The following is a 13,846-nucleotide window of genomic DNA, read 5'->3' on the forward strand; positions in this document are numbered from 1 at the left end:
TGTCCCAAGCACTTTGCTAAGCATTTGAAATGTGTAAGTATTTACCTAATCCAATCTACCTATGTGTATTATCTTGTGTAAGTATGTCATGTATCCTATCCACCTATCTATCCATTCATGCTCCCACCCATCTATCCATCCATTACCTATTTTATCTCTTCATTTACAGGTAAAGAAACTGAGGCACAGGAGATTAGACAACAGCCTAAGGTCCCACAGTTACTTAGTAGAAAAGGCAGAAATAAAATGACAACTACTTTTTTAATTGATAACTACTTTTTGTCAAACTAATGGTAAATTTTAAGGCATATTAATATTTGCCTTTTGATCTCTAGAATGGCTAGACTGAGAAGAGTACACATCTGGAAAACAAATTACTCATGGTTGGCAAAGAACGTCAAGATTACTAGCAGACTCCATGTATACATTAAGAGACTCACAGGAAAAAAAGAGTTTGAATTATGACTTTCTTACCTGGTCCGTTAAGAAAATCTTTAATTTGCAGCATTACGAGTGAAGGTGGAATACCACTTTTGCTGTCTATTTCTCCAGGTACCGTCTGCAGCCAAACTGTGCAATAATCCAGGGCTTCAGGCAAAGTCTTCCCAGGATCTGAAGAGACAAAATTAAAGCTGAAAATGTCGATTACAACACAAACATCAATTCTGGTGTAAGAGTTTGAGCTGATAACCAAGAGAAAAAAGTTAAAATATTGCATGTTACTTTCATTATTGCATTTGTTTGTATACATACAGTACATAAATATTAAAGAAAGCCCTCTCTGTACAAGGTAGACTGAGGAAACTATGTTTTCCAGAACCGGGCCAAAGAGGAAAAAATATTTCAAATCTTAGCTCATATCACCATTGAGTAAAGGTAGCTTCTGTACTGAGCTGCTGACTGTTAACAGTTGAACAGATAGATTTCTTTTTTAAAGGGCTGTTGGAAACAAGTTAAGGGAAAAAAAAAAAGGGCAACCTTTCCAGCTTAAAAAGAGGCATATACATGTTCAAAGATGCAGTGGATTAGTACTACTTACAGGTTATTCGATATGTTTCAGTTTTACTGACATTACAATCCCTTTTACTGCTAGGCTTTTGAAGTTAACTTCAGTAGCTTTCCCATAACCTTTTTTAATGATAAAATAGGTCAATCTTTCAACAGTTCCAATTATGACTAAAAGTGGAATTTTTCAGTTTTTATTTTTCTATTAAATATTGTTCATTTTAAGCTTTTTTAAGGTTAATATTGTATATTTTTTTAAAGTTTCTTTCAGTTATTGGTGATGGCAAATGGAATTTACTTTTTAATGCTTGGCAATCCAGTTTTTATTGAAATAGCTCTTTAAATAAAAACGACTGCTATATCTTGGCATGCAATGTAGTAGGCTTTTTAAAAACTTCTAAATATTCACAGTTTTTCTTTAGTTTCAAGATTGTTTTACTCTCTGTGTTTTAATGGCCTTTCAATGTCAATTTTATAGGGATGTTCTTGCCATAGAGTCCATCTATTCCATTTTCAGTTGATTTGAAATGTGTTATTAAAGTGTTATTTATTTTAGGTTTTATTGATTGGATTGCATTCAAGAAGAGCATTTACATACTGTGTATTATATTCAACATATGGTTATACAGTATTACTATCATATGTGAACTGGGCATATAAATTCTGCCTTGGAATTTGTATTTCTTGACCTTATCATGTGATCCTTATGAAACCTGGCACATATGAACCTTTATGTGATTTCAAAGAAAATACTAAAAGCAACTGATTGTGACGTTAGATCTATGTGGTAAAGATCAAACACTAAACTAGTGCATTCTTCTTTTTTATATAATCAGTGAATTTAAAGCAGTGAGAATATGCATAGTAGAGCTATTACACAGTAACACTATACTCTTCTGTTGTTCACATATAATGGTCAAGTCTGGTGAAAGGATGGCAAAAGTCTATTGCTGGTAGGATCTATAATCAGTCTGTAGGCTCTATGTAGCCTGTCAGGACCTGAGCATCTATTTCTAGGTCTCACCTATGTAGCCATCATTAAGAAGAAATCATTATTATCAAGTAAGTGATATTGTGCCAGACCTATATGAGGAGACATAGTTCTTGATTTTGCAGATGATACAGTCTAGAGAGAAAACAATGATCTAATGGAAAAAACATATAAATGATGTAGCTGAATAAATAATGAACAGGAATATATTAAACTGATGTAGAAATATTAATATGATGTGTAAAAACCTGGCAAGTAAAAATTAGGATGATATGTATAACAAGGTATAAAAATCATATATTTAAACTTGTATGGCAGAAAAGGGATATGATGACTATGTAAAGAGTTTGTATAATCAATACAGATACTAACAGAAAAATGGGTAAAGGGTAGAAAAAGCACTTATTTATCAAGAAAATAAACAAGTAATAAATGAAGAAAAACAAATGGCATAAAGCAGTTAAAATATAAACATTAAGAGATACTACATCTTAGAAATAATTAAAGGAAAAAAAAAAACCTTTTTAAAATAAGTCGAGTTTTCTACCTACCAAGACTAAAAAATCTGATAATGTCTATGCAAGAAGAGAGTGAAAAAGCTGGCTTAAAATTCAGCATTCAAAAAACTAAGATCCATGGCATCCGGTCCCATTACTTCATGGCAAAAAGATGGGGTAAAAATGGAAACAGTGACAGATTTTATTTTCTTGGGCTCCAAAATCGCTGTGGACGGTGACTGCAGTCATGAAATCAAAAGATGCTTGCTCCTTGAAAGAAAAGCTATGACAAACCTAGACAGCATATTAAATTAAGGAGCAGAAACATTACTTTGCCAACAAAAGTCCACAAAGTCAAAATTATGGTTTTTCCAGTAGTCATGTACAGATGTGAGAGTTGGACCGTATAGAAGGCTGAGCACCAAAGAATTGATGCTTTAGAACTGTGGTGCTGGAGAAGACTTAAGAGATGACCTTGGACAATAAGGAGATCAAACCAGTCAATCCTAAAGGATATCAATCCTGAATAGTCATTGGATGCTGGAGCTGAGGCTCCAATACTTTCACCACCTGAAGTGACAAGCCAACTCAAAAGACAGTGATGCTGGGAAAGACTGAGGGCAGGAGAAGAGAGTGACAGAGGATGAGATGGTTGAATGGCATCATCGACTCAATGGACATGAGTTTGAGCAAACTCTGGGAGATAGTGAAGGACAGGGAAGCCTGGAGTGCAGCAGTCCCTGGGGTCCCAAAGAGTTGGACATGACTTAGCGACCGAACAAACGTTAACACACACACATACAAATTCATTGTAGAATTGTTTATCATAGCAAAAAGTAGAAAAGAACTAAGACATCCATCAATGGATTAATATTTAAATAAAAAACAATAACCCATACAATGTTTAAAAGAATCAAGATTTATATGTATTGACATAGTAAGACAACATTTTATGCTAATAGTAAATAACAAAGGTTGAATATTTTTTCATTTATTGCCCATTTAGGATTCTTCTTCTAAAAATAAATACTCATTTTGCTATTGGGTTTTTTTTCTTACTGATTTGTAGAAACTCCTTAAGTATTATGGGTGTTAATGATTTGTTTGCCATGTGTAGCAAGTGTTACTTCCTGGTATGTTAGTTGCCTTCTAGTTATATCCTGATGCTTTTTACATACATACTTCTGAATAGATGAGGTAAAAAATTATTAACATATCTTACGGATTTATCCCTAGGTAGAGTATATATTTTCCCATAGTCTATTGAAGGATTTCTAAGATCTGTTTTTACCTTTAGCTATTTAATCCTTCTGGAGAACACTGTTTTATGAAAAAGGAAAAAAACTCCTCAGTCTCACTATTAATTCAGTTCGGTTGCTCAGTCGTGTCCAACTCTTTGCGTCCCTGTGAACTGCAGCACAGCAGTCCTCCCTGTCCATCAGCAACTCCCAGAGCCTACTCAAACTTATGTCCACTATTAATTAAGCTTATTTAAAACAAGAAACACATTTTTTTTCACTCGACAGATAAGCAAAAACTTAAAATGAGTAATATCTTGTGTGGGGGAGAAAGAAAAATTGATATTGATAACCATGTATGATAGGTAAGAGTGTGTCAGTTGCTCAGTCATGTCCGACTCTTGTGACCCCATGGACTGGAGCCCATTAGGCTCCTCTGTCCATGGGATTTCCCAGGCGAGAACACTGGAATGGGTTGCTATTTCCTTCTCTGCAGATTTTCCCGACCCAGGGACTGAATTCCCTCTCTTACATATCCTGCACTGGCAGGTAGATTCTTTTCTCCTAGCGCCACCTGGGAAGCCACATATTACATCCCCGGTTTAAAACGTAAAGCTGCATTCAGACGGCTGATACAAGAACAGAATAACTGAAATTAAGAACATTCAGGAAAACACAGGGTCATGGTTGATGAATACTGAATGTATGACAGGGCTGGTGGCTACTCCCTGAGTTTTGGCTAAAACCTCTACTCTGGACATGCCTATAGTCACTGTGGTGAGATGAAGCAGCAGCAGTAGCAGAAAGGTGTATGAGAATCCCAGAGGATAGACAGCTCAGGTGTGTAAATCACTATTTGGTCCCTCTGGCTCTCACGGCTAGATGATGTGGGGGATGACTTCTAGACTTCCTGAACTGTCTTAAATTTAGCTTCTCCTTAATTACATCATCAGGTCTAGAAAATAGGATTCATATTACACATTCCTTGGGGTTAATATATAGCTGGAAAATCACCAGAAAAACCAAGATTAAAGGAGCCTGTGAATATGATACAAACGGAGTGACAAATAGGGATGACTTTATCATTCTGGAAGCTCTGTTAGACTTTGCCAGCTTTCTTCTTCATACTCAGCGAACACCTATTTATTTAAGTAAATGAAGCTCTCAAAAAGAATAAGCCCCTGCTGATGTTAATGAGCATGTTTACATTTACACTGTTGTCCCTCGGCCAAAGAAACAGGAGAAAGCCGTATCTTATTATGACTAACAGACTGTGGGAAATGGGTCAGGAACACACAATAATCTGCTCACAGCCATAAATCTTGTTCAAAGTCAGTTAGCATTCACTTCCATGAGACACTGGTATTGACAAAGTTATAATATTTGTTTTTCTTCTGGGTTGACCTGGACTTCAAAACAAAATACTTCATCATATCATGTCACAAAGAACAAACACCAAAGGGAAGATTCAGAGCTTAAAGTCCACTCCCAGATGGACCAAGGTACCGTTGGCTTTTATAGAGCCTGATTCAGATTATATTCCTTGTGCTTGTAGATTACTTTGTCTTCTTCACAAAACCTACATTTCACTTAACTGCTTAGGAGGTTTTTCTGTTTTTCTCTGATTCTGATAAAGTCATCTTTCTAGTGCTGCTCATTATTGTTATTTTTTGACCCTTAGCAGATGTTCACAGAGTTAAGTATGTCTTTGCTTAACATTTGAATTACATAAAATATAACATGACTCATGTGTTCAGCTCACAATGAAACTTTAGAAATGAATTTATTTTCTTTGCAATCTTTACTTACAAAAAACTTATTTTCCAAGCTTATATAGAACAGCTTAGTGCTGCAGACTTTGTAAGCTTCACAGTTACTCGGTTTTGTTTTATTAATACTATGTGGCAGGATATTTCTTTTTTATAACTAAGCTGAATTTTCAGTAAGGTCCCAATGAGGAAACATTTTCCCACAGATTTCAGTTAGGATTTCCTCATTTTAAGATTGATATAATATTGAATATATAATGAAGTCCATTTACTTTTATACCAGATACTTCAAAGAGACAAACCCATTTTGGGTTTTTTTGCCTTGAGTAAAAACTTTGAGTTTTAAAAAGCTTTGTGTCCTAAGAATCTCTTTATTTCCAAGCTACATAATGATTATAAAGAGAACCAGAGTGAGACTCCATACCAACATCATTTTCTTCCTCTTTCCCCCTCTCTCTTCTGCCACAGTTACTTTTACCAATCACAGGTTTACAATGGAGTTGATAATTCATGTCTGTTTCTGCTTTATCTTCACTACTTTTGTGCTCAAGAACACCTCTCACAACTGAACTGGTTAAAGAAGGGCAGAAAAAGAAATTGGTCCATTGGTTATTTTCCCTGAAAGTTCCAGGCAAAGTTTTCATGGAGGAAGATGCAAGTAACTATAGTCACCATAATGTTTCTGACTCTTTGATTCAATTTTCTCATGATACCCTTGTCTTTTACATTCTACGGAAGATGAATGCTAAGTTATATAGGGAGCAAGGTCAAGAGAATCAAATCTCCCCATGATAGAGAGTTCCTCTAAATTTATGTTACCAGAAAAAAATATTATTAATTGAAATTTGGGGGATAAATCTTGAAAAATAAATATGATTAATTGAGTTTTGGTGTGCTTCATTTTAAGCATGTTTTCTTTAGTAAGCAAATAATCTATTGTCTTATTTCTGTATTAGCTTCTTGCTGTACTAATGTAATCCTGTTGCTATTTGCAATCCCAACCAAATCCTGCTCAGTATTATCAAATACTTTTGAAATTATATCATGCTTTAATTTTCAATCCTACTGATGCCTACTGATGATATATAATTAAAATTAATGTGATCCCTAAACTATTACTGTAGATTAAAATTTCAGCAACTTTTGGCTTTGATTTCATATTGCACTGAGTTTCCCTTCCTTTTTCCCGCCCACCCTGAATTTTCTGATAGCTGCACATCAAGAAAACATCACAAATTTCTCAGTGGCACAACACAAATACTTGTATGATGTAGCACTGCAAATAGCCTCAAGATTTTACTTGTCTCCATTTTACTAATTCTAGAAAGTCTTGAAAGATCTACTATTTGGTTTTTAAAAAGGAAAAACAGATTATATATTTTATTCACTTTAAAGCCACCTGTTATTATGTCACAAGCATGCTGAAGTCTGCTATCAGCATATCAGGCATATCAGCATATCAGGCATATCAGCTATCAGGCATATCCCAGGATGCCACAGAACCAAAGTGGCATCTGTGACTGTTTAGGGAGACTGGTTCTCTCTGGCCTGAGGTATCCAGAGCCATCATGTTTATGAAGTGAAGTGAAATGAAAGTTGCTCAATTGTTTCTGACTCTCTGTGAACCCGTGGCCTATATAGTCCATGGAATTCTCCAGGCCAGAATTTTCCAGGCTGAAGTGGGTAGCCTTTTCCATCTCCAGGGGATCTTCCCAACCCAGGGATCAAACCCAGGTCTCCTGCATTGCAGGCTGATTCTTTACCAGCTGGGTCACAAGGGAAAGCCAAGAATACTGGATGGGTAGCCTGTCCCTTCTCCAGCAGATCTTCCTGACCCAGAAATCAAACTGAAGTCTCCAGCATTGCAGGCAGATTCTTTACCAACTGAGCTATGAGGGAAGCCTCATGTTTATGAAAGAGCACGTTAAGTGACTTTTGATGAACTCTAGAGGCACAACTGATAAGTGGTAAGATACTGTCACATGAAAGAGGTTTGTGAAACAGTTTATTATTGACCCAGGACTTACTGAAAACAGCCTTTATTCCATGGAGCTTTCTAACCTTTTCTTAAAGAAGAGTTTACATCAGTTTGAAGTGAGAGCTGCTCAGTAGCGTGCGAATCTTTGCGACCCTGTGGACTATGCAGTCCATGAAATTCTCCAGGCCAGAATACTGGAGTGGATAGCCTTTCCCTTCTCACCCCAGGGATCGTATTGTCAGTGGATTCTTTACCAGCTGAGCCACCAGGGAAGCCCAAAAAGGTCACTGGGCCCAGGACACCATCAGGGACTCAGTTTGTAACAGGAAAAAAAGTGTGTAGGGTAATGAAAGAACATGAACTCTGGAGGTACATAGTGAAGTGAAAGTGTTAGTTGCTCAGTTGTGTCTGACTCTTTGAGACTCCTTGGATTGTAGTCTGTCAGGCTCCTCTGTCCATGGAATTCTCCAGGCAAGAATACTGGAGTGGGTTGCCATGCCCTCATCCAGGGGATCTTCCCAACGCAGGGATCGAACCCAGATCTCCCACATTGCAAGCAGATTCTTTACCACCTGAGCCACCTGGGAAGCCCTGGAGGTACATAGATCTGGATATAAATCCTGACTCCTTAAACTGGGTAAATTTAATTTTAACTTCCCTGAGTCTCCGATTGTTTTCAAAATGGGGATAATAAACTAAATTATGGGGATGTTGAGAATATTATATTAGATAATATATGTACTGTGGTTTGTATGGACATGTTATGGTAGACGTTCAATAAACAGTCACTATTTTGTTTCTTAAACACAAACTCTAAACAAAATAGGAGTATATGTGTGGTATACCTTTCAAGTATCATTCTTCTTAGTTTTTTGTTTTTTTAATTTTGAAAAATCTTTACTGCTTATATAAAATAAGAGGAATATAATGTAAAAGGTAAAAAAAATAGTGGAAATTATACTCAATTTTGGGCTTCCCCTGTGGCTCAGATGGTAAAAAATCCACCTGTAATGCGGGAGACTCAGGTTCGTTCTCTGGATCAGGAAGATTCCATAGAGAAGGGAATGACAACCCACTCCAGTTTTCTTGCCTGGAGAATACCATAGACAGAGAAGCCTGGAGGGCTACAGTTCATGGGACAGCAAAGAGTCAGACACGACTGAGCGACTGTCAGTTCACTTCATATGCCCAATTTTAACCTTAAAAGCTACTAAACTTCTTAATATTTAGCTTTTCAAATAATAATTATTCAAGTCTGAAATATGAGTCAACATATTTTACTTCCATATAAAATAATCTTTGCTAAGGAGAAATTACAGACCTGACAATATCTTTGCATTTTGGTTCTGAGAGTTATCAAAACTGTATTCTCAGCTTCTTTCTCATCCTTTAGAAATGCTTGGCCTACAAGTGAGTCTAGGATATGCAATTTGCAAGCCAAAGTTGATTCCTTTTCATTTTTTAAACTAGAAGTTAGAGACTCCTTTTACAAAGGTGGCTGGGTATATCAACCTTTATACAAAGAAGACTGAAATGACACTTTAAAATAATTTATAAGTAGATATAGTGAGTCCATCAGGATTTCAATTTCACAGGGCTTTATTTTTAAGGAAGATCAAAAAGAGTTCATAACTAGCCAGAGGAGGGAGGGTGGGAGGAAATACCTAAAGAGGACTCAGGGTAACTAACAGGCAAGGGCTTAGAGAGTCCCTACTCTCCTTTCCTCTCTCTGGCCTTATCGACTACATGTTCCTAGATGGTTCTTTAGTGGAATCCTTTTATTACCAGTCAAAAATACACAAAAGTTTCCCTTAACATAAATGGAATGAAATGTCAAGGAAAGCATTTTGGGAGGATCTACTGTATGTGATCAATTTGCCTCTATGTATGAAATTCATTTGGGGACAGCTCCCAAGGGCCTCCTTCAGAAGTCATGGTTATACTTAGTTTTGGTATGCTCAAAAATGACTGGAAGTATAACTCCTTTCAATCAGTGATTACTATCAGAATAGTCACCTTCCAATCACTGGATATGCAATAGGCAAAGCTATAGGTTTATTGAGTTGCTTATTTTTTTTATATTTATTTTTTGCTCCTTAGCTTAAAGGCTGTCTTATTATTTTTCTTTTTTTAAATGTAGCCACAGAAACAAATCTAGTCCACGAGACTTCTACAATACCTGAAAACTAAATCATGAAGGAACCTATATCCATAAAACACAGTAACAATTCAATGAAAAAACAGCAAAATCAACCAAAAATTCAATTCTAAATTGCTATATAAATGGTCAGTGGCACTGTTTCCTAGTCAATATTTAGGCATTTGACTAACTCTAACCATTTTGACTAACTCTAAGAATTTTTTTCACCTCTTAAGATGTGACAGGAAGGGGAAAAGGAGATTTCCAGGTTTGAGATTACAAACCTGGAGCCCATAGGAAGGAAAAGTGGAAAAAATTAAAATGCCTATTGGCGTGTTTGATCACCAGGGTCTACTGGTTCTTATTTTTTGAACCAAACTTGCCATACCTTGGTAGAAGAAAGTGCATTCTTCCCACTTAATGATGCTAATCAGCAGATAATATGTGAAGCATCATCTCAATTAATTCCTTTAATTTTCTACACCGTTTCGTGTTGTGATTGATCCCTTTACTATTTTTTTTGTTATTTTAATGTTGAATTCTAATGTTGGTGACTTCCTGGCGGCCCAGTGGTTAAGAATTTGTCTGCCAACGCAGGGGACACTGATGGATCCCTGGTATGGGAAGATTCCACATTCCTTGGGGCAACTAAGCCGCAACTACTGAGCCTGTACGCTACAGTCCATGAGCTGCAACTGCTGAGCCCATGCACCCTAGGGCTCATGGTCTGCAACAAGGGGAGCTACAATGAGAAGTCCGTGTACCACAATGAAAGAATAGCCTCTGCTTGCCACAGCTAAAATAAGCTTGCAGACAGCAACGAAGACCCAGAGCAGCCAAAAATAAATAAATAAATTCCAATGTTGGTTTCAGATACTTTATATGACATGTGATTAATTCAGAGCAAGGACACAGAGGAAGCTATTTACTCAAAAAATGTAGTCATATAAATTCATGGAAGATCAAATTCATCTGAACTGTAAGCCTCAGCTCCACTCTGTTTGGGTTCTATAACACTGAAGGCAAATCCAGTGACTATAAATTATTCTTCTCATTTTTCCTTCACTATGAATATATGCTGATGATTACAATTGGTGTTAAAAAGGGCCAGGACACTAATCTTTTTATCATGTCCAAAAAGGAAAGTCTTATTACCATTAAGCTCTCCTTTCTAATGCTAATAACTACAGAAGTCCCAATTTACAGCTGAATATTTCACAGTTCCAAGGTGTTTCACAAACATTATTTGGAGGTCAGACTAAACCATCAAACTACAAAAAACACATATTATTATAGAGGTATACCTTGTTTTATCACGCTTTGTAGATATTGACTCTTTTAGAAATTGAAGGTTTGTGGCAACTCTGTCAAGCAAGTTGACTGGTGCCATTTTTCCAAAAGCATTATCTCATTTTGTGTCTTTGTGTTATCACATGTTGGTAAGTTTCTGATATTTCAATTTTTTTCATTATTATATGTGTTATGGTGATCTGTGATCAATGATCTCTGATGTTACTATTCTAATAGTAGAGCATGTGGGCTCAGCAATTATTTTAGGGCACCACAAAACATGCCCATATAAGATAATGCAGTGTTGTATGTGTTCTGACTGTGCCACTGACTGGTCACTCCCCCGTCTCTCTCTCTCCTCTGGCCCCCCTATTCTCTGTGCTCAGCTGCTACTATCATGTCCGCCTCTTTGTGACCCCATGAAGGTAGACTGCCAGGCTCCTTTGTCCATGAAATATCTCAGGCAAGAATACTGGTGGTGGTGGTTTAGTCGCTAAGTTATGTCTGACTCTTGTGACCTCATGGACTCTAGCCTGCCAAGCTCCTCTGTCCATGGGATTTTCCAGGCAAGAATACTGGAGTGGATTGACATTTCCTTCTCCAGGGGATCTTCTTGACCCAAGGATTGAAACCGCATCTCATGTGTCTCATGCACTGCAGGTGGGTTCTTTTACCTGCTACACCATCGGAGACGCCCCATTCCCTGAGATACAACAATACAGAAATTAGATCAATTAATAACCCTACAGTGGACTCTGAATATTCAAATGAAAGGAAGTGTTGTACATCTCTCGCTTTAAATCAAAAACTAGAAATGATAAAGCTTAGTGAGGAAGGCACACTGAAAGCCCAGACAGGCCAAAAGCTAGGCTTCTTGGACCAGTTAGCCTAGTTGTGAATGCAAAGGAAAAGTTCTTGAGGGAAATTAAAAGTGCTACTTCAGTGAACATATAAATAATAAGAAAATAAAACAGCTTTATTGCTGATAGGAGAAAGTTTTAGTGGTCTGGATAGATGATCAAACTAGTCACAACATTTTCTTAAGCCAAAGCCTAATCCAGAGAAAGGTCTTAATTCTCTTCAATTCTATAAAGGATGAAGGAGATAAGAAAGCTGCAGAAGAAAAGTGTGAAGCTAGCAGTTTATAGTTCATGAGATTTAAGGAAAGAGGCCAACTCTGTAACATACAAGTTCAAGGTGAAGCAGCAAATGCTAATTTAGAAGCTGTAGCAAGTTATCTAGAAGATCTGATATCAAGACCCAGAAGCTAAGATAATTAATGAAGGTGGCAACACAAAACAACAGATTTTCAATGTAGTCAAAACAGCCTTATACTGGAAGAAGATGCCATCTAGGACTCTCATAGCTAAAGAGGAGAAGTCAATTCCTGGCTTCAAAGCTTCAAAGGCTGATTATCTTATTAGGGGTCAGTGCAGCTGGTGACTTGAAGCCAATGCTCATTTACCAATCTGAAAATCCTAGGGCCTTTAGGAATTAAGCTAAACCTACTCCGTCTGTGCTTTATAAATGGAACAAAACCTGGATGACAGCACATCTGTTTACAACACGGTTTCCTGGATATTTTAAGCCCACTGTTGAGATCTACTGCTTAGGGAAGAAAAGATTCCTTTCAAAACATTACTGCACATTGACAATGCACCTGGTTACCTAGGAGTTCTGATGGAGATGTGCAACGAGATCAATGTTGTTTTCATTTCTGTTAACACAACATCCATTCTGCAGCCCATAGATCAAGGAGTAATTTCAACTTTCAAGCTTTACTATTAAAAAAATACATTTTGTGAAGCTCTAACTGCCATAGATAGTGATTTCTCTGATGAATCTGGTAAAGTAAATTAAAACCTCCTGGAAAGGGTACACCATTCTAGATGCCATTAAGAACATTTGTGATTCATGGGAAGAGGTCAAAATATCAACAATGGGAAGACGTTGATCCCAATTCTCATGAATGACTCTGAGGGGTTCAAGACTTCAGTGGAGAAAGTAACTGCAGATGTGGTGGGAACAGCAAGAGAACAAGAATTAGAAGTGAAGCCTGAACATGTGACTAAACTGATGCAATCTCATGATAAAGCTTTAACGGAGGAGGGATTTTTTCTTATGGATGAGCAAAAAAGTGATTTCTTGAGATGGAGATGCCACGAAGATTGTTGAAATGACAACAAAGGGCTTAGAATATTACATAAACTTAGTTATAAAGGTAGTGGCAGGTTTTGAGAGGATGAACTCCAGTTTTGGAAGAAGTTCTACGTGGGTAAAAGGCTATCAAGCAGCACTGCATGCTACAGAGAAATCACTCATGAAACGAAGTCAATCAACATGGCAAACTTTACTGTTATTTTAAGATGCTGCCACAGCCACCCAAACCTTCAGTAATCACCATCCTGAACAACAAAGAGGCAAGACACTATACCTGCAGGAAGATTAGGACCCACTGAAGGTTCTGATGATGGTTAGCATTTTTAGCAATGAAGTATTTTTAAAGTAAGGCATGTTCATTGTGTTTTAGAAATATCACTATTGCACACTTAAGGGACTATACTATACAGTGTGAAAATAATTTTTATATGCACTGGGAAACCAAAAAGTTCTTGTGACTTGTTTTACTGCAATATTTGCTTTATTGCAGTGGTTCTAGAACCAAAGTCACAATCTCTCTGAGGTATGCCTGTACCTATCTTAGAGAAAAGGAAATTAAAGCACCAAGAAGCTCAGTTTTCTGCATGAAAGAGCTTTGGCATTAGAGCCATGACTAAAAGTCTAAGCTTCTGATTTCCATTCCCGAACTCTTCGCCATACATAAATCCTCCCACTGGCTGGGTCACTTCTTTACTTAACTTTCTCACCACCAACTCTCCCTGAGTGACATACAATAGTGCCTCCCATTTAAAAGACCAACTTACTTGTTGAGTCCTGT

The 13,846-nt window shown here is 37.1% G+C and overlaps 1 protein-coding gene across 7 annotated transcripts in view; it reads right to left on the reverse strand.

Moving 5' to 3' along the window:
• Positions 1-13,846, reverse strand: part of VPS13B (vacuolar protein sorting 13 homolog B (yeast)) — an 805,833-nt gene that overhangs the window by 216,286 nt on the left and 575,701 nt on the right. For all 7 annotated transcript variants that reach the window (XM_010863525.1, XM_010863528.1, XM_010863522.1 and 4 more), the window contains exon 35: positions 475-612. In XM_010863525.1, coding sequence (XP_010861827.1) covers positions 475-612 — 138 coding nt within the window. The remainder of the gene's footprint in view (positions 1-474; positions 613-13,846) is intronic.

Source organism: Bison bison, unplaced genomic scaffold, assembly GCF_000754665.1.
Source record: "Bison bison bison isolate TAMUID 2011002044 unplaced genomic scaffold, Bison_UMD1.0 scf7180017864491, whole genome shotgun sequence".
Lineage (NCBI taxonomy): Eukaryota > Metazoa > Chordata > Mammalia > Artiodactyla > Bovidae > Bison > Bison bison.